At 39.4% G+C, this 22,298-nt stretch overlaps 1 protein-coding gene across 3 annotated transcripts in view; it reads right to left on the bottom strand.

Annotated features, from left to right (window-relative positions):
- Positions 1-21,304, bottom strand: part of MN1 (MN1 proto-oncogene, transcriptional regulator) — a 65,440-nt gene extending 44,136 nt beyond the window's left edge. For 2 of the 3 annotated variants that reach the window (XR_010170965.1, XM_063913178.1), the window contains exon 1: positions 16,983-21,303. Coding sequence is in view for 2 of the 3 variants with exons in the window: in XM_063913178.1 (XP_063769248.1) it covers positions 16,983-20,445 (3,463 nt within the window). In the remaining variant the exon portion in view is untranslated. Of the gene's footprint in view, positions 1-16,982 lie in introns of all 3 variants that reach the window. The other variant, XM_063913179.1, reaches the window with a different exon arrangement.
- Between the last annotated feature and the right edge of the window lie 994 nt (positions 21,305-22,298).

Below are 22,298 nucleotides of genomic sequence, written 5' to 3'. Positions count from 1 at the left end.
ACCAAATAAACATCATGAAATAAACTTTCCATTGATAGCACTGAAATCACATCCTGTCAATAATTAGAACATAAAGGTGCATATTTATCACCATCCACATTTTTTACGCAGAGTTGGAAGCAGTGTGATAGCGTTACATTATCACACTGCTTCCTGGTTTGGGCCCTCGGCCATGCGTCTATGAGGGCCAACAGAGAGGGATTCATATATATGTGCGAAGAAGTATCTCATAGGCTACTATAGGATAACAACATCTGAAGATGGCGTTACCTATTGGGACCAAGCTTGGTATATCAAGCAGCACTGCAACCCCCATAGAAAACTATAGGGGCTGCATTTGCAGATGAAAATAGAGGGACCATAGCAGATATCGGAAATATCTGAGGTGATCCCTCTGTGGTACATCTGGGGGATATTTAATATTTGCAGGTATCCCCCCAAAAAAGGCCTATTATGCACATATTTAATGTTAAATAGGCCCCATATAAACATAATTTGCATATGAATATATTTTTCAAAACTGTAAAAGGAGAACTTAATAAGATGTTTCCAAAAGTAAAAAGTCCACAAATTAACAAATAGTATCTAAACAAGCAAACAATACTAATGTGTATTGTCCTTTTTTGCACAAGTCACAAACTCTTGCCACAGCAGTGATGAAACTATGTGATCCACACACCTATTAACGTCATAGGCTGCTGGGTGTGTAATTCAATGTTTATCTGTCATCAAAGTTTGTAATTTAACTCTTCCTGAGACTTTACAGTGACTTCTTTCTTGCAAAACTATAACATTTTACAAAGAGACCAGACATTATTATAGACCTAATCTGATGCAACAATACCTCCAAGGGGGAAGTACCAATTTTGACTAGATAGATAGGCCACAGTGTCCTGCAGCCGGGAGGGGGGGGGGGGGGGGGGGGGGGGGTTGGGGGCCACTCTGTCACTGCTGCTCTCATAGTATGTGCTGGGAGAGGCTGGAGAGTGCAGGGCAAGTGTCAGCATGATGAGAAACAATGGTATGACATGAGGTAGCGCCCCCAAAATATCATACACCAGGGAGTATGACCTCACAAGCATAAGGCCACACCCCATTTGGCATGCGCTAGGATCCTGAGACAGGAGGTATGCTACAAGCACCTGATGAAGTGACATGGCAGAAGAATATGTTGTCAATGTGACACATTACAAAGTATGTGTATATTTGTCCAAACAAAATAATCCTGCCCTAATGTTTGATTCATCACAGAGCACCACCTACAGATCACACTGCGGGTGTCAGTGACCACATGCATTTTTGTTACACAATAGTGTCGGTCAGTGGAGGCAAGTCACACAATACCTTTCATTATAATGAATGGTTGTTAACACCAGGTGCGGTATGATATACCGACAGACGGGATGCCAGCTTTCAGTATACCGACAGCGGCATCCCGCCTGCCGGTATACTGGCAGCAAGTCCCCTTGCGGGCTCACTGCGTTCGCCACACTTCGGGCACAGTGGCGAGCTTCGGCTGCCACAGGTTCCATTCCCACTTGGTTGATGCGTGGACCCACCATCCGAGTAGAAATTACGCCACCGGTAGAATGTCGGATATCGGGATTCTGTCATCGGTCTCCTGAACGCCGGGATCCCGACCGCTGCCCTTTTTAATGCATCCCGTTAACACCAGCCTTGTGCAGGTATAGAGATGAATGGGATGATTTACTAACAAGATGTAAGCTTGGCCACACATGGGTGCCAAATTTCGATAAGATCTGCCCATCATGGCTTTGGACAAACAGCCATAATCTATTTCCGCTTCATGGAGGTTTGTTAGTGCAGCCTGAAGATGACCAGACACGCAGGCCTATAGTGGTCATCTCCCAACCACATGTGGTTGATTTTGATTGACTTAAGATGCTTTGTTATTGCCCGATAGTGATGCTGATATTGCTGTATAGTCTACGCCCAGGCTAATTCAGCTACTTGTAGCAAGTGCAGACTGATGGAAATGGTGTCTGATTTGGCACAGGAAGTGGGAAAATTTGCTGAGATCCCACCAATCAGCTACATTTACCAACATGACACGAAGTGAACAAAGATTATATTATTATAGGGCATCATTTTTCAGTCACATACAGTAGCACTGCCATTACAAACAAGGTTCTCAATACCAGCTACAATTATGCGGCATGTGTAGCCAGCATTAGTATTTGAACACTTTGTGACAATATGAAAGGATATTTTTTTTTTTTCAAATAACACTTGATTAAATATAACTTAAAGTGTGAATGTTTATCCTAAGGCCTATTAAGTCTAAAACGTACTCTGAACGCCATCTTGTCACATTGGATGTTACACATCTTACATATTTAAGTCTGAAATGTGTAATTTCTTTAACTATTTACCAAAACTGAGTGCAAAAGAAATCTATAAAGGTGATAAAACCCCATCAATTTATATATTCTCACATTATTCATTAAGGTGCGAGTTGAAAAGCTGTCAACAATTTCAACTGTTAGTGAGACGTTAATAATTGTATATGTTCTGTATATATTAGCAATATTTATTTGCATAAATTAGCTGAAAATTTTTGCATAAATAATTGTAATTTGAGCATATTTCCATACAAACTTATCAAATATACAGATGGTATACATCAAATAATACACGTTTGCTTAGATGGACAGATTTTCTTATATTGTTATAACCTTATCAACTGAAAAAGACCTGCTTTTGCATTACATTGTAATGCACTATGGAGTATGCATGTGCTATATAAATAAATGCTAATTAAGAATAAATGCTGTGTGCTCTACTTTACTTTAGGTATTATTTGACTTTAAGGCCCCCATCCACTAGTCCGATTTGGGCAGTTTTCTTCAGATTTCGACACATTTGACCGCCAAATCTGAAGAAAAGTGTCACATCGGATGACTCTTCCGATCCGATGCGCACTCCCGTATCACATTTTGTCTGAACTAGAGATCTCTGAGGCTGCCCCAACTATTTATCTGAATCTGAAGAAATCAGGTGCACATCGGAGTGTTTTTTTTACTTCAGATGTATCTGATCAGATTCATCTGAAGCGTCACTTGACTGGCATCTCCCTGGCCACTTCCACCCACAACATGATGCAGCGGCAGCAGCAGCATCAGATCAATCGCATGTAGCATGTGTGCATCAGATATATCTGATGTGATCTGACACATGATAGATCGCATCAGATATATCTGAAGTGAATGTACTGAAAATTAAGCCCAGGGTCAGATCCGATTCCCGGGAAGCTCCCGGGAGAGTTCAAGAGAAATCTGATGAGAGCTGCAGTTCAGACAAGTCTGAGTAGTGGATGGCCACCTTACTCTCAGCTGGTCTTGAACTACAGTATGCTCCTTATAACTTTACCACACAACACTATTAAAAATCAGTTATTAATTCCCCTTTAATTCAGCTTCCCCAGGCCAATGTGCAGAGCATCTCCCAAGACTGGATAGGGAACTACTTTTCCATCATTCTAACAGGAAAGTCACCTATGCCTGTTACCTAGGCTACAGATCCAGCACAGAGTTAACAGGGATGGTATCGATATCCAAACAGTCACCATCCCGATAGTCAGAATCCCAACAAATCCTGGTGAGTATATTAACCCTTACACTAATCCTAACTCTAACCCACACCTCCGCAGCCTGACCCTAACCTACCCCTCCGCAGCCTGACCCTAACCCACACCTCCAGCAGTCTAAACTTAACCACCACCACCCCCGACCTAACCTTGGGGATTCTGACTGTTGGGATGCTGCTGTCGGCATTCCAACCGTCAGGATGGTGACTGCCGGGATATTAACTACATCCCAGTTAAAATTGTGTATAACCCAACAAAACTCAAATCCGAATAGAGGTGATACAAATAACTGGGATGTGACAGTACTGGTAGCATAGCCAGATTAAGGGAGAGAGGGAGGGATTACTATACCATGGGCTCCCCTCTGTCAGGGGGCCCCCCGGCCTGAGTACACTGACATCACTAGCTCTCCCTCTTGTGTAGCAGCAGAAACAGGCAGCCAGAATGTGAGCAGGACAATATGCAGTGCAGAAAGAGACAGACCCGAGTATCAGGTTTCATGAGCTACCGATACTGCTTCCTGACCAGAGAAGAGATAAGAGGGGAGAGAGGGCTGTAAGTGACCCAGGGATCCCAGCCTCTCCACCTGGGTTCTGTGTAAACTGTTATTAAATGAGAGCATTAGGGTCTAAAGAGAGAGACATACAAAGAGTTCTCCCAAGTCCTGTCCCAGTGTGTAAGAAATACAGAGACTGCTGCTATTCTTGTATGTGACAAGATAAATTATAGATTTTATTTTCTACAGTATGTGTATTTTAAAATTGTTTAAGTTGTCTTTGCTCCACTACAAGAAAACTTTATAAAATAGTTGTCTCTTAATGGGGTGGAGCTATAAACAGTACAAAGGCATTATTAAACTATTAGTTTAAATCTAATATACACCCTTGTTTAAATTTAATATACACAATCTAATATATACCCACTGCCCCAGGCCCCCCTGTCTTAAGTGCTTCGGGTCGCCCAAGGCTTAATCTGCCCCATTATCATATCAGCCTCCTGATTTCAAATATCAAGTGTTATTATTGCATTATATAGTGTCAGGTTTGTAAATATGTTGCTGATCAGCAAAAGATGACTGTTTGCAAGGGCAAGGCGTCTGCGCAACCCAGTGCAGAAATAGGAGTAAATTATGGAGGGAGTATTCTAATCCTGATTATGATTGTTTAGTTCACAGATATATTTCAATATTTTGATAAACTGTGGCACAATGGCCCACACTGAAATAGGGAGATAAACATAATGGGCCTTAGTGAGAGTTATGCATAAAGTTGGGTCATTCCATGAAATACAGGACACAGTACATGAAAATAAAATGTACGCATAAATTTGAAATAACCGCTAACATTTTAGTATATCTAAGCTGCTAAAAGATCGTAGTATATTGTGTGATAATTGAAACTCAAAATATTTCTCACATATCTTTTCCTGCGTGTGTAAACATTGAACACATATGGAAGTTGTTGAAGTGGATGCAAAAACTGGTAATTTCCACGTATTTTATAAATGTATTTGCTATGGCTATATTCACCAAATGAAATATTTGATATATCCTCATAGGTAATCCTGGAGATAAACAGGCCTTCGTTGATTAATTCACGTGGGATCTACAGGTTTGAGTCATTTTTATCAGAGCCCTCTGACAGGGGACAGAAATGTAACGTGAGTCACATGTCAAAATTGATTTGAAGTATAGTTTGGTTAACATTCAGCTTTTTGTTTGTTTGTCAATAATAAATTTAGGGTCTTATAAGTGTATAGTAAAACAATCATATTGTAAAAATAATTAAGAAAGCATGTTTATATAAATATATAAGTCCTCTCAGTTCCTATGTCCATTCTGTAACATGGGTCACGCATATAAACAATAACATTTGACTACTAAGAGTGTACATTTTATTCTTCTTCTAAACAAAAATGATGAAATGGAAATGCAATGCGAGTCACATGGAATGACCCGGCCCCAGTCATAGGGTGTAAATTTGCAGCCAGATAAACCATGTTCAATACAAGCAGAGCAAATGCATTATTTTATTGAATGGAGAGAATGTACTGGTACACACAACCATTGGGCAGCTTAATGTTAACACTGAGATGTAGATTTAAAGGAATAAATATGATATCCCGGCAGACGGGATGCCGGCTGTCACAATGAGCAAGGATCCCAACTCTAAAGGCCCGTACACACTGGTCAATATATCGGCCGTTCTCTTGAACGGCCGATATATCGCGGGACCGTCGGCCAGTGTGTATGGCCGATACGTCTGTGAACTCCGTCGTTCACAGACATATCGCATCGGCCGCGCAGCACAGCGACATCCAATATATCTACCGATATATTGGCGCGTCGCTGTGTGTGTACGGGGCAGTCGGCCGACCGCCCGTACACATGCTGCGGCGGCCGGCGGTGATTGACAGCTGAACTGGGCGGGCGTGTGTACACGCCCGCCCAGTTCATGACGTCAGTCCCCGACGGATCGGGCAGTGTGTATGCTGAACACACTGCCCGATCCGTCCATAGATATATCTGCAGATCAATTGATCTGCAGATATATCTACTAGTGTGTACCCACCTTCTGGCTCAGATTTTTCAAGTTTTGGCGAGTGATAAATTGCATGATGATAACGTTTCACCCAATCCGCTCCTAGCTATCGTTTTTCAAACACAGCCTGAAACATGACAGTTAGGAACTGATTGGTTGGTACTTTATCACCGTGCAATTTATCACTCTCCAAGGCTTGGTAAATCTGGGCTCTAATCTGTCCACGCATTTCAAATTTGCTTTCACTGCAGCATAACGTGGTTTTCCTAAAGTGGACCCTTGCAGATGGAATTAACCTTAACCTCCTTATGGAATTATATTTATCAAATCTTCATAATAAATTAATTGAATGTTTACACAAATTGTTTGCAATTTTGTTAAGGGTAAAAAACAACTGTCCTGATTTAATGTAGGTTCCTGTGGCACTCATGCACAATAATATGCCTGGGTGGGTTGGTCTCGACTTGAGCACTCCAAACTCATCGGGCTTTGGAGGTATGTCCATAGCAGAGCAGCGGACACCAAACACACCTATCATTATGTGTGCAGCATTCAAATGGTCCTTATAGCAGAAGAGAATGGGACTGAGGGGGGGGGGGGGGGGGCATTCCAGCACATCGGAAGACCTGGCTGTGCAGTCATAAATGGCCATACCATGCAATGAGTGGCCATGAACGCCTTTCATGTGCGGATCTGTCCTGGATCACTGAAGGCGTAAGTTGAGAGGTATGCTATTACAGTAAAATGTCAAGCAATATGAAATAGATTAATCCCTTCACTGTGTACATGTCTAATATAGTCTTAAATTACAAAGCTATAAGCCCAGGGGCGCTTTAAGAGAGGAGGAGGCCCGGATGCAGCCTCCTCCGTTCGGGCTCCCTCCTCCCTGCCGGCAGCGCTGAGAGTCTGAGCACTAGAGCGCTCAGACTCTTCTGCGCATGTGCAGATCTCCGGGAAAATCGCGCGGATGCCATTTTCCCATTGATTTTTGTACTGCGCATGCACAGAACTCTGTGAAAATGGCCGCTGCGGACGTCAGTGCGGGACTCTGGAGGGATATTTAGAAAATGGGTGCAGTGTGTGCGATGGAGGCCCCCTCTGGACTCAGGGGCCCGTGTACACCACACACACTGCACCCATTATAGATACGCCAGTGTATAAGCCGGAGTACAACTAAGTTTTCACCTACTGAAAGACAGATCAGCCTTGTGTAAAACTTATCAGAGCATACCCTTTTTGCATAAATGAAATGCCAGCTAACTGTTTGATCTGGAAATGATTGCAGTGGGCTAGCTGACATAAACACATTTATATTTTCTGCAAGAACCACTGTAAAATTGGAATGTTTAGGAATCCCACCTGGCTGATTCCCACTTATAGCCCCGCACCCCCCTCCCCCTCTCCCCCCTGCCCCTTATGCTGACAAAATAATCTGTAGTGGGGTTTTTATTTTCACATTGAAGGGGCAGTTCGCAGTATATTAACTATAATTTAAGATGCATTAGTGTTTGTCATATGTTGCAAGAAATCTAAGCACCTTCAACAATGTCACTTTTGTTTTTGACACACAGCTGCTATTTCTGCCTTGCGTTTAGATGCAAGGATGGCGTTTCTATACTTGCACTGAAGCATGTGACAGTTTCTTATGTAATTTTAATAGCGCTATTGCTGTCTTTTACCTTTACACAGAGATTGAAATTCACGGAACACCAATATGACAATCTCTTTACGGCAAGAATACATTAAAAGAAAATGTCATCTTATAGGCAAAGCTATTTGTATTGGTTAGTTTTTCCCCATATAGTTTTGCCGACACTATCAGAGTGTCACACACATATATTTTATATGTAGTACATAGTAAATATAACTGCCACACTGTACTATGACGTGTATTTATGACAACACTGAAATACTGGGACTTCCACGCTCAGATGTTCAGGCTGTGTTGTTACACTTTTAGCATGCTTTACTACTTGGATTGTCACTGCATCAATGTGTAAGCATTTTTAAATAAGACAGAAACTACCTGTACACTTTGTCGACCGAGCTGCAAAACCTTAACGTTAAATGATTTTTAGGCTTTTGCGGTCCATAATTTATTCTACTGCTGCGTTACAGTATTTCTTTTTATAAAATATCTGAACAAAGAAAAGGTGTTTGACGATCATGTATACGCATTCATTTCTGGATGAGTAACCAACATTGTTGCAAATTATATTATCAAAAGTAATGCACAATTCAACCCTGTGGTCAACTATAGAGTTTCATATGTATGTGATGCTACTATACGTGGTTACTAATCCAGTGCCTCTCATACGGAAAATGGAAGCACCAGGCTAGGTGGTAATGTTCTTGATTTGTTTGGATCAAAATAGCAAATGTCATCATTCACAATATATTCTATGTGGTGCTGCTCACACAGGGGGGGATGTTTCAATCCTTGGAGAGAGAAAGTGGAGAAGTTGCCTTTTATCTTGTACAGTTTTTGAATTGACAGAAGCTGGTTGGATGATTTGGGCAACTTCTCCTCTCCAAGGCTTAATACACCTCCCCCTGCATCAGTTACAAGGAATTAGATGTCACCGTTAAGTAGATATGTCCTAGGCAGAAGTGTCAGCGACATCTGTCTTATGACAATTTGATGCAATATACGACAGTACATTGGGATTTATTTCAGGTTTGCTGTGAAGACCTTCAACAGTAGTTGCAAAAAAGTTTGACTATATGTTAGGGACTTACAAGTTATTTTAGTATATGAAGGTATAAAATAGCAAATGCATCGTTCTCAGCATGTGAGCAGCATCCCCCCGGCACGCTTAGTCATGTTGGTATCCTCGCAAGATCATATCTTGTCTAATGACAGCCTTCCAATTTTATACTATAGGGCTCATAACGAGTTGGGCATCTGCCTGTTTACCTAGAGTAAAGTCCCAAAAATGTTTACAAATACATAAAGAATGAGAATGCCTACTTCTGCATGCAGATTTTAGTCTTGCACCTCCTTATAGTAAAGTGGCATAACAGCAAACTGAGGCAAGATGAGACCGGAGAAGCACACCTGTCAGGAGGCACATCGCTGGCACAGGTATATGTTAATGAAGATGATGACAGTCACCTGGCTGCACTAGCTAGTCACTTCTGATTGGCTAATTGCGGATTCCCCTTTGAATCTGACTGGGGCTTTCTTCATTGTTCGTCTCTATATTATACTGTAAGTATCGGCATATATTAAAAATTACTTTTTTGCTTCTTTTACTTTGTACGTGTGAATAGTGTAACGGTTTTATAGGTTCCTTTTTTTACTATTTCATACAAATCTAAAATTAAATATGTTCTGTGTTTGGGATCTGGTTGGGTGACAGTGCATATGGGTGTAAGTACATCTGACATAAGCCATGTACTTCTAATGCAAAGCTGGATGCCTCGGTGTAAATACACTATTTTTATGCGCAAATCAGTATATAAGAGTTTTAGTATTCATTTGCGTCCTACTGAGCTTCAGACCCTATGTTTCTGTAAAAACAAGTGCAGCAATGCAACAGTACTCTTAGCACTTCTACAACACTGATATTTAGCAGTGCTCGAGGTGTAGATGAGAATGTACTTGTGTACACAGTAATTATAATTACTAATTATAAATCCTTGGAGCTGATTTGAATGAGGAAATAGAGCTGAAATATTATTGCTGAATTTAAATTCTCAAAGTGGCAGATTATTATAGGAGTTTTTAAAGATAATAAAATGTCTTCCAAAAGATATTTTTACTTACAGTATATAAAAGCAAAAACTAGTTTGGTTGAAAATGGGTTAAAAACACAAACCGTAAAATGTTGTCGTAAGCAAAAAGAGATAAATAAGACCAATCACATGAAATACAAGCACTCAACATTCTTACATTTTGTCAAAACATAACATGATATTGTGGACTAATTACCTCTTCATACAAACACTCTCTAAGGCTATTTACACTATTGATTGGAATAGAGTGGATAATGGTTGCTTGACCGTGCATTATACTCATTCCTATAATAAAGGAAACCAATATAGGATATTGGAAAGAGTGGGAAATTTATCATACAAAAATAAATGGTACTCACACAATATGAAGGTCAGATTTTTTTTTATCCCTATTCTATCATACCTCATCCCTCTTCCGAACTTATTATAAGGAAATAAATAACATGAATTTATAGACCGAAGACTGGGGTATATCCGTATGTGTACATAGCAGCTGTGCTTTTTACTTATTCTTTTAGTCTTTTAGAAAGATAACAATGTTTATAAGGTTGCATTTTACATACACAGTAAATAAATTAATTATATACATATATATATATATATATATATATATATATATACACACACACACACACACAATTATTATATACATATATATACACACTCACATATATATATATATATATATATATATATATATATATATATACACATACACATACACACACACATATACACCCACACATACATACACATATGTGTATATACACACACATATACAGGAAAATGGGAACAGCATACAATTGTTTAGTTTATGGAAATTTGAATAGATAACACTGTATAATATATGATCTGATTAAACTACTTTACTATGTACAATAATGTGTATATTTATCAGCAAATAGTTGATATTTCCTTTTTTTAATAAATTAAACCATTTCATTACACTAATGACAGCAAAACATCTGTATCAAATGCCCTCCATTGTATTCTGGCATCAAAGTGACACAAAAGCTCTGTAAACTGCATAAAGCAAACATGTATTATTTTATTATTTATTTTTCTACTATTCTTCTATTTCATCTCATGCGGATACTTGATCTGAGTTCAGTGTGACTTTCCTTGGCCATATTACACACACACACACACACACACACACACACACACACACAATAACAGAATCCTCTAAAATATAGTTCCTTTGGCAGCTTGTTTTTTTTGTTTTATTTTTCATTAAATGCAATGCCCTTAGCGCTTCTTTACATTTTGAATGGTATAGTGGCAGCACAACAAAACACCTAATAAACACATTCGTTGTATACCTGACAACTATTTTGTACAGTGACTCAAGTAATATATAGTTTTTTTGTGATACCATTACATGAAGGTTGTTTTTCAGCCACAGATCATTTTTGGTATACTTGAAAAAATATATATATATGTGAAAATAGCCCAAAAAGTAGCAAAAACATGACATGATGTGAGCTGGTGGAATATATTGTTCATAGGGAGATATGCTACAGTATATCATTTTAGAGTATATAGCTTATTCACTAAACACTGTATTTTCCCATGGTGTCAAATAGTTTTGCTTTTAAAGGGTTGTTGCTTTATTTTTTTTCACGGTGTTATAAGTTTGGCCAGTATATTTCTTTATACTATTACATAATGACATTACATTTGCATATGATGGATGTTTAAAAACTGCTGTCATATCATCTAACATGTTTCAATTGGCCACAACTCCACCTCATATAACATGCATAGCATTAGACTATTATATCCAGACCCCCTGCTTTTAATGACGTAAGTAGGAGGGGAACCAAGTACAGAAAAAACATCAATTCCTATGAGTATTATTTAAACTCCCATAAAAGTATTATATGCCACTCTGGAACTTTTACCAATATAATTATTGTAATTAGATATATATTTTTTATTTAATTCTTACTACTGTTAATTATATATACTTTACAAAATCTTGTTTTAGCTTTTACGTAACCTTAAGAACTACCAAAAAAATTCAGTCTACCATCATATTTACTTACAATATCATGTCATTTGTCAAAAGTGAACAGTTAATTTCATTATGAGTATATATATATATATATATATATATATATATATATATAAATAAAATAAAAAACACACATATGTATTATACTTATATAATTGTGCTTCCACAACTAGTGTTTTCCCGTATTAGTGTACTAGTACAAGTTAAGATCACATAGAGTAAAGAAAAAATGTGCAGTTTATATGGAAAAAAAATTCTACTTTTAAGATTATACTGTTAAAAAATACAACAATTTTTCATTCATTTCAAAGACACCGTGACTGATAATTTGAACTAGAAAGGATCTCAGAGACCAATTGCAATCACTAAAATGACCAGCCTTAATGGTCATTAAAAGATAGTTTACCTGGTCGTACTGTTAAATTTTATACTCCCATCAATAAAAAGTCGTTACTTTTATCAGATCATTTAAAAAAGCAAAGGCGTTTTAAATCAAGCGGCCGAAGATATTAAGGGACGAGCATTTACTAACTAAATAGCAATTTGGAAGTTTTTACAATATTGTAAATACATTAAATGAAATAAAACACTAATCCTGCCTATATAGGTACTTTCTAGAGGACCCAGGTAATTATTTGTACATTTACTACACAAGCCCATGTATTATTATGAATGCATACCTTGGGATTTTTAAAACACATAACTACAGCTTAACCGCTACATATATAGTGTATCTAAGACAAAGCCCACTTCTGCATATTTTAATATGCTAATAATTGTTGTAATACTATTTGCGATTAATTTTATAGGAAAGATAAAGATAGTTGTTTCCGTCATTGTTTACTATCCAACATAAACACTATTATACAAATTGTGTATCATAAAATCACATTATAGGACTACAGAATGCATAAAACTATAACATGGAATAATGTAATATACTTTGGAATAAACAAACAAACCATATATAATCCTTCAATGATATATAGATTTTTTCATCTCTTTTTATATCGTTTTATAAGAAACAATATGCAAAAATATTCAGCTTCTCTACTTTTGAAAGTCAATAAATAAAAAGCAATTTAAATTACATTTAACAGCATTTTGGCTAATGACTATAATTTGTCACAGGGTATGCCCTGCCGCTATTGAAATTTAGACATATTTAATTGCCCATGGGGTAAAATGGCTAATTATAAAGAAAAGAGAAAAGTTTAGCAAGCACCATACAATGTGACATAAAAAAAGAACAGCATAGCGCTCACTAGGAGAATTGTCTGTCTCTCTACTCTTTATCACTGCAATCCGCTCATCCAGATCATTTATTAAAAGACACAAAGTCTACTGCATAGAAATCCTTCATAGATTACTATTTTACATTTAATAGAAGCACAGGTCATGTTATTTACTAGGTAATTAAAAGAATAGTCTTCTATTCTGTAAAAAAAAAAAAAAAGAAAGTGTATTCGCACATATTGTTCTGTACTAAGTAAAACTCAAGGTCTATAAAAAATAAATATAGCTTCAGAAGCCTGGTGAAAATGGTTTAAAATGAAGCAGACCTGAAAGGTATTTAAAGGAGATGCTTAATTAAATTGAACTTGAATTTTTAGGCAATTTAGGAAAAGTAACGCAACAATAAATAAATAAAAAATGTAGTTTTTTTAAATATTACAAATACATGTGATAATACACATATAGGGCAACTTGTATCCATTTACATCCAGCTCGATTAACACCTGTGTGGTTTTAAGTTACATGTTCCTGCAGAGCAAATGTCAAATGAAGGCATTTGCAGAGACCTTAGGAATTTTAAGGGAAAAAAAAAACATAATGGATTTAACCCCTACACTGCTAAAGCACAGCCTTTCCTCAAGACCCAAATACAACAAAGTCTTTGTGAGCCAGAATACAGACTACATCTAATTACATAGTCTGCAGAATATATTTTATATGTATATATATATATATATAAATACATACATATATATATATATATATATATAAATACATATATATATATATATGTAACATTTTACAAAAAAATAGACGTGTCAATAGATATGCACTATGATCATTAATCTGCCTGTCTGTACATGTCCAATGACCATGCTAAATAAATTGGTTCCTCAAAAAAAAAAAATGTATGAAAACATTACACTTCACATATTCATCCTTCTTTTTCTCCCATTTCTTGAAAACTACGTTATTTTGCTTTAAATTAAAATGTGTCACTGAAGTACAAAGGTTATGCAGTAAGGTTAAATGCTTGTGGCCATTTATAATAAACAGAAATGGTTTTGAAAAAGAACAGGGAGCAATTGTTGTAGATTGACTAAGTTAACATATTGTATAAACAAAATAGATACAAAACATGATTACTAATACAAATGGGATTTATCCTACTGCATAAAGTACTGTTAACATTACAAGATAAACACTCTATGGCTTTATATTACAGAATATACCATATTAATTATGGCTTAATTTCTCCTTAAAGACTTTTGATCGGTGTGTTCCAGTGCCTGGAAACATAATTTGCCCAATGGGTTGATTAAATATTTATAAACATTTAGTCCAAATTAATAGATGAACTATACTGGGGGGAAATAATACAATCTGATTTCATATGTACAGCTTAAAGAATAATTTACAATGCAATACTAATATATATTTTATATATAGCTGTTATACTAATACATGTATCCACTGTATATATGCATATGGATATACCATACATACACATGCACTAACATACATATATACTTACACATATGTACATGCATGCATACTCATTTCAATATCTATCTGATATGCAGTTAAAAAGGCACAGAAAAGTATGTCAGTAAAAGAATAACCTTTACTTTGCTGGGGTAAACTATGTATATACTTTCCCAATTATATATGGAATGATTAAGGATATCATGTGCCGTTAAACAATACAACTAAACTCTGATGGTTATTCTATAGCTCAAACAGATCATTGAATTTAAATCACACTAAATAATATTGCTTCACAGCATCATTTCCCATTCTCAATGTATGATATCGATTTGTTTGAAAAGAACCCAAATTAACAGTTTGTGTTAGAAAATAATAAACAAAGGGTATGGATATGTGTGCTACTAAATGGGTTTGTGTATATAAATCAAATGAAACCTTACTGAAAAATGTTTGAAATAAATAATACATAAGGGGGAGATTTGATAGATAGATAGATAGATAGATAGATAGATAGATAGATAGATAGATAGATAGATAGATAGATAGATAGATGATATATATATATATATTTATGCACACACACACACATACATACATGCGTACATAGACACACACACATAGTGAACATCAGTGGAACTGGATGCTGATATAGGTAGACCCATTTAAAATTCAAGATGAAGGGCCCCAAACACAGCAATTTATGCTCTTGCTTGAGAGAGGCATAGGGAATGCTGATGTGTTCTGGAGTCTGCTGTGCATGCTAAAGATTCATTCCTCAAATAGTGGCCCTCCTGAGCTGAGCATTAAACAGGGACAAAGAGGCAAACAGCGGGGGCTTCTATTCATGCTTCAAAACCCAAAGCTGTAAAGCCAACCAAAACCATGGCCATTAAATGGTGCACTTTTAAACCATCCAAACTCTCTTTTTATTTCCCTTTAACCTATTCCCTAATATCTTAAGTCTTTTGATCCTCTGATGGTCTTCTTCAGTAAATGCTAGACTAAAGCACATCAGTAGCAAAAATCAGCAATTTAGAAACCTGCAATTCCCATAGTATTACAATATTGAATGAAGTGTTGCCTATTTAAAAAAAAGATTGGATTAAACGTAATGCTTTTCTTTCACCTTACGTTTGCAACAGTGAATCAATCTAAAATTAGCAAGCAGCAGTCCACACGCAGCACTGTCAGTTGTTACACTACCTACAATTTCACAGTGTGAAAAAAAGCAAAGACACTAACCCGAGGCATTTGTGAAAATAAAGTTATATTAGATTGCATTTTCAGGAACATACAAAATATATTGATGCAAGAAATAAATACATTACATAAAGTTTTATTTGTTTTATGAAACCTTGAAGGATTTTAAAGCAACAAAAGCTATTCAACATGAATAAAATATTCTGTAACACTTCTCATAGAATCCAGCAATATACTCTTGTATGTGTGTACACAAGTGTACATAATGTATATATAACTATATATATATGTGCGTGCACACATACACATATAGGTAAGCACACATACAATTGAAATAAAACTGTACAATTTACATTTATCTTAACAGAGAGAGGAATACGCCATGCAGCATCTTAGGTGAATAGCATAAAATTAATTCTGGTTCCTAATACAACTTCAGATAATGAATACTTTATGTTTATATGGGAGCATAGACTGTGCAGCACAGCACTAACACATATTACAAGCAGTATTATGTGATAGTATACTTGTGAAGAATGGTAACCCGTAATGATGATAAGGTAAAGGACAATATATCTCTTCTAGGGTTTGTAAATTGAACTGTAAACATTGATTACCCTCTGTCCTTGCCCTGCAGGCAGCTTCTATTAATTAACTGATAGCATTTTATCAGGAGTACAATGTGAAAGACTGTTCCTCTTTTCTTTGGGTATAAAATGTGAGCCGGTGGATGGATCTGCATTAATACTTTGTATGTTAACGTCCACATGTAGTAATCATTATGAAATGTGCAACTACCTGGAGCCTAGTGTGTGGATTTTTTGTGCTTAGATACAGTTGATTACGTCTTAAACCTATATCAAGTTGTTTAATGAACTATGTAATGTGTATTCCCATTTTCATGTTTTTACTACAAAAATAAGAAGAGATTATCAAAAGTAAAGGAACCTATACATTTGTCTTTTTATTTACTGATCACCGAGTACTGAATTCAAGCTTACTGTTTGGTAAGAATTATTTTATGATAATAATCACAGCCATTAGTTTAACACAGAATACATTCATAACATGACAATACTGTGAAAGCAAAGATATTTTAACATATTTAAAATGTGAAAATTCAGTATGTTCAAAGGATATAATTAAATGTATATACCTTCTTTGTTGGTTTGTTGGCTCTTTGATTTTTCCCAAGGTGTGATAGATTTGTCGCTTTCTTCCCCCTCCATCAATGATTTCTCATTAGGCATGTACCAGGTAGAATTATGCTCTGCCATAAGAGAGTCAAGGTCTATCGTACTCATAGAATTTTTGACATTGTCAGAGCAACAACTGTTCAATTCACTGTCCACATTTTGAGCAGTACAGTCAGTCTTTTTATTCTTCATCCCTAAGGGCTGGTCTTCAGAAATGCTGAACTGCTGTCTCTGAAGCTGTATCTGTGCTTGCAGTATCTCTAGAGGGTGAATCTCATCCTGGGTTGATGTGCTAGTTGGAGTGCGGACCTGTTCCATCCCTGGAGTGCCAGGATGACCAGCCCCAGTACTACTCAACCCATAACTGTCCGGCAGCGAGGTAGTGTTATTTAGCAAATTTAGACCCATTGTTTTTTGTCCATTAAGAAGTCCATGTTCACTCCTCTGCATTTTTGGAGACCCTGTTACCAAAGGACAGCTATTGGGTTTAGATATGTTGTTATCTGAACTAGATGAAACTTCTTCTTCATTACCATAAGTAGTGTTGACATCTTCTGAGAAGTCAACATGAGGTGAGCTACTGTCTGATTTAGCCACACTTTGAATTCCACTGTCCAAAGATGACATGTGGTCAGGTTGGTCACTAAGAAGTAACTCACTACCTTTACCCCAAGATGGAGATGTTAGGGGCTTGTCATGTGAAGTCACACCAGGTTCTACTGAGTTTACAGATTGGCCCTGCTGGCCTGGGCTCACAACAGCACCCCCACTATCGGCAGAATACTTATCAAAGTAGTTTCCTGGGCTTACATGTCCACTATCTCTTTTTCTCCTGCCCCTTCCTCGACCACCACCAGTCACTGGTTTGCCATCATTTCCAGGAGTAACTTCAATATTGTAGTTTGGAGAAAGACTAGTTTCTCCCTGTGTGGGCTGAGTTGCCCCACTTTGCCCTGTAGACTTAGTGTTGTTACTGGAAGCACCAGGCCCCTGATTGCTTTGGGAGGTGCCTCCAGGGAAATAATCAGAACCATTGTTGTTCCCGCTGTTGTTATTCAGTTCAGTTTCTGTTTGGCTCAATTTTCTTTTTCCCTCTGCTTGGCTTTTTTTATTAAATGTTACATTAAGGTTCGGGGCACCTAAGCTAGCAATCATATTCTGACATGCTGTGGAAAGGGCAGCTAAGCAGCTTTGTCCAAACATATTCTCTTTTGTACTAGACTTGTTGAATGAACCAAGGGAGAGTGCCCCTAATTTGCTGGCTGTTGAGCGCTGGCTAGCTTGGAAATCTGATTGTGGTGGGTAGGAATTTGGAGAGGAATTTACACCTGGTGGATTGTGTGGTGTTGACTGTCTATTTGTCCCAACAAATGGAAATCCTGACTGTTGACCTATGGCTGGTGCTGTGAAATCTGGAGCACCCCTTCTGTCAGTTGGGGTACTGTTCATGCCCACCCCACCACCCGGTGATTGCATTTGTGAAAGGTTAGCCATGTTGTTTCCAAACTGAGAGTGCATGCCTGGAGAATGCAAGGCCTGAACATGTCCTTCTCCTGGCATCCCCAAAGGCTCCTGAATACCCATCCTATTAACTCCTGGCCTAAAAAGCATATTTGACCCATTCTGTTGTAAACTAATATCATGGGATGTGGGATCTGTGGACAGGTTTGACCCACCCATTCTTCTTTGCAGAATATCTCCAGGTGGGTGAGGTCCAGGGAACCAAGCATTTTCCTGACCCACATGTGGATTCTGGGGGTCAAAATTAGCAATCCTCCCTCCTTCACGATCAAAGTTAGATTGCGGCATAGTCCCCACTTGAGCTCCATGGACAATGCCACTTTGATTAACATCTCCATGATGGCCTAATTGCTGTAAATTAGCTTGTCTCATTCTCTGTTGTTGGTTCCTGGAAGCCATTTGTTTAATCATCATTGCTGCATTTTGTCTCTGTTGAATGGACTGGTGATCTGAGCCAGGGTGTTGCAGGGCTGGACCAGTGGGAAAACTTTCTGGCACTTGAGGGGTATATTCACCTGGGAGACCAGGGTACGTGGAGGGCGAAAGGTGACTGTCAATGGCAGCATTGTGAATACTGTTATTATTCCATGCAGCACAGTTATCAACACCATGGTTATTAGGAAAGTCAAACCTAGGCCTTTTAGTGACATTCATATAAGGAGCATCAAAGTGTTGCAATCTTTGATTTGGAGGCTGCTGTGGGGGTGCCTGCTGTATATTGAACATTGACTCGGAATACGGATGCATATTTCTATTCTCTAGTCTCTGAATAGGGTATTCAAACTGTGAATGCTGGTTCTGCATCACTGGTGCATTGTCCTGCAAGTTTGGATTTGAGGTATTGCCTTCTGTTTGCTGTTGCCTAGTAATTGCTGGTGGGCATGAGTTTTGTCTGGCAAGTAAACTTGTCTGCTGCTGTTGCAGGAGTGGGTGTCTGGCATTTACTGCAGGCTCCATGCCCACCGGTATCTTTCGAGCACCTCCAAACCTCTCAAAGAATACCCCATGTTGTTGTTGTGGATGAACTTTAGTCATTCCCACTATGCCAGGAGGTCTCGGCAAAACTGAAGTTCCCGGGAAGGAACCAGTGGTAACCGGTCTCCCAGCACCATAATGGCCCTCTGAGTCAGAAGGAGAAAACACAGGTACCTCAAAGTGTCCAGATGGGCCATCGCTGGGATAATTGTATTCCAGGGGATCAACACTTCCTTGATTGTGGATTCGCCTTTGTTCCAAGTTGTGAGAATCAGAAGAGGTGGATGAAGGAAGCCCATGAAAAGAGGCAGCCCGATTTGGAGACTGGTCTAGGGGAAGGCAAGGAGCAGGGACAGCATGGTTAGAGGCAGTAGAGTTAGGATGCTGAAATTCAGATAGATTACCTGATCTCTGCTGTCCAAAGCCTTCTCCTGACTGGTTCTCTGCCATCTGTTCATACCCTTCACCAAAGGCTTGCTGATTTCCAAGATTATTGTTATAACCCATAAGTCGACCACCGTGCAGACAGGATGCTGTGGCATCAGGCCCTCCAAAGTTGCCACTGAAGTGAGGATGGTGTTGGTGAGGATGGGTGCTTGGGTGAGCGTGGTGATGCTGCTGCTGTTGCTGCTGGTTGTTGAAAAAGCCATGGACTGGCTGCGGCTGCATGCCACTGGCATGGATGTCTGAGTGCCCCCTGGCATGGTACCCATAAGGCTCTCCGTTTAAATTGAGGTTCATGCCTAACATGGAAGGTTCCGTCAAAGCCCCGATAGAAGGGTCCACAGTCGCCGGCGTCCCCCCGGAGTGGAATGCAGGGGATTTGAAGTGAGAGCTCATACTCATTCCGGGCTGAGAGAAGTTCCTCTCCCCCTGGACAGCGCTTCTGCTATTGATCTGTGGCTCAAACTGCTCCAGCCCAAACATAATTCCAGAGTGATCAATAAGGCATGGCAGTGCTCTGCCCCGAGATCGCTGTCACCCTCAGTCCTCCTCCAGCTGCCGGGGAAACAGATAGGATGTGCGGCAGGGAGCAGCCCGGAGAGCCGTCATGCAGAGCTCTGAATGCAAGTGTGATGAGAGAGAGGAGTGTAAGCGATGTGCTGCGGAGCCCTCACAGATGAGCTCACATGGTGTAACCTGATAGGGCCTGTGCTGCTGTGAGATCACACATAAACACTCTCTGTCTGGCTCTCATGCAGGGCTCAGGAACAGCCACCACGTCCCAGCTCATCTAGCTGCTGCACTATAGTCCCGGAGAGGTGGCTCTGCTGCAGCACCAATAGCACAAGTCCTGCAAACACTTCAGTCCCGGCAATCCGTGCACATGGAGGTGCAGGCGAGCTTAGCTGTCTTCCCGCAGACCGGCCGCCTGCACTGGGGTTTCCCTGTAGGTTGTCTGTGGAGCGGGGTATGTCCAAATGAATGCAACTTTCGGCTGCATAGTCAGTGCTGGCAGCGCGCTGCCATGTGTCCGTGTGCCATCTGATGCCTGTGACAGGCAGAGCAGGCGATCGGCCCCGCTGTCAGCAAGGTGCAGTCACTTTTGTTCCCCCAGATCGGGGGCTGCAGGCGCCTGAGCAGTGGGCTTTTGTCCCTTGGTCCGCGGCGCTATTGTTGTACGCTGAATGTGAGGGAAGCCGGGCGCCCCGGTGAGCGCAGCAGATGCGTCCTCCGTGCTAGCGGCGGTCCGGCGGTGTGAGTGAGCTCTGCGCGTCTCCCCTCGCCGATCAGCCAGCCCGAGAGAGCAGCAACAAGTTTTGCATTTCAGCAATCAATTCCTCACACTCGCTCCCAGCCAATGTCAGCGCACGGAGGGGGCGCGGCGATCTCTTAAGGTGGTCCTGCCACATTACAGCAGTCACACACCTATACAGATCTGCTGCCATTTATCTCCATCCTGTAACAATGCTATAGCCGGCTCCGGCGTCTGCCTGCGCCCACATCAGCCTGTCCCGATCCTGGCTGCGGGGACAGCAGCGCTATCTGGACGCCGTATCCTTTTGTCGCCGGCACCCGCAGGCTGAGAGCTGGCACAAAGAGAGCAATGTGTGTGTGGGGGGGGACAGTTGTGTAGTGACAAGTCAGTGTGCACTGGGATTGCTGCACACTGTCCTTAATGTACTTGCTGAAGTTTGGAACAGATGAATCAGACTGGTCACTGTGGGATCCTCATTTTATGCCATGAATATATCATTTATAGCTTTGCATTGCAGTAGATTCAATATTAGGGAATAATTCCTTCTTCTCCTTTGTGTGCATTCATTAAAACTCACACGAGTCTGTTAGAATAATGACCTACTTACCTATGGCAGAGTGTGTTTTATTATTTAATATGTTCTGACATGCTGGCATTTACAGATCTGTTCTACATAGGTATATTCCAGAGACACCTTCTCATTGCACCGCTGAGATGTGTGTGCACGGTGTATTTATCACTGACTAGGGCTCTGGCTGGGCTGGCACACATGCCATGCTGGCTCTGGCTAGCTGGGTGCTATAGCCACAGCACGTCTGCAGCTATCAGACCTATGGAATAAAATAAAATGTAAATGCTTATTTTAAGATACTAATTTGGTTTATAGCTTAAAAAAAAAAAAAGCTCCTTAAAGATCAATTAGTGCTCTGCCACTGTGATGTGCAATTGGTGTGATTAAAAATAAATAAATCGATCATTGCAATTTAATATCTCTGATCTGTATGAAATATTTATCATCTTCGTTAAGGCACTCATTCCATTATCATGTGGGTAATACAGTAACATTTAGAAACATACGATC

This window comes from Pseudophryne corroboree, chromosome 1, assembly GCF_028390025.1.
Source record: "Pseudophryne corroboree isolate aPseCor3 chromosome 1, aPseCor3.hap2, whole genome shotgun sequence".
NCBI lineage: Eukaryota > Metazoa > Chordata > Amphibia > Anura > Myobatrachidae > Pseudophryne > Pseudophryne corroboree.
Note: the sequence above shows the minus strand (reverse complement) of the source record. Positions and strands in the feature narration are given on the sequence as shown.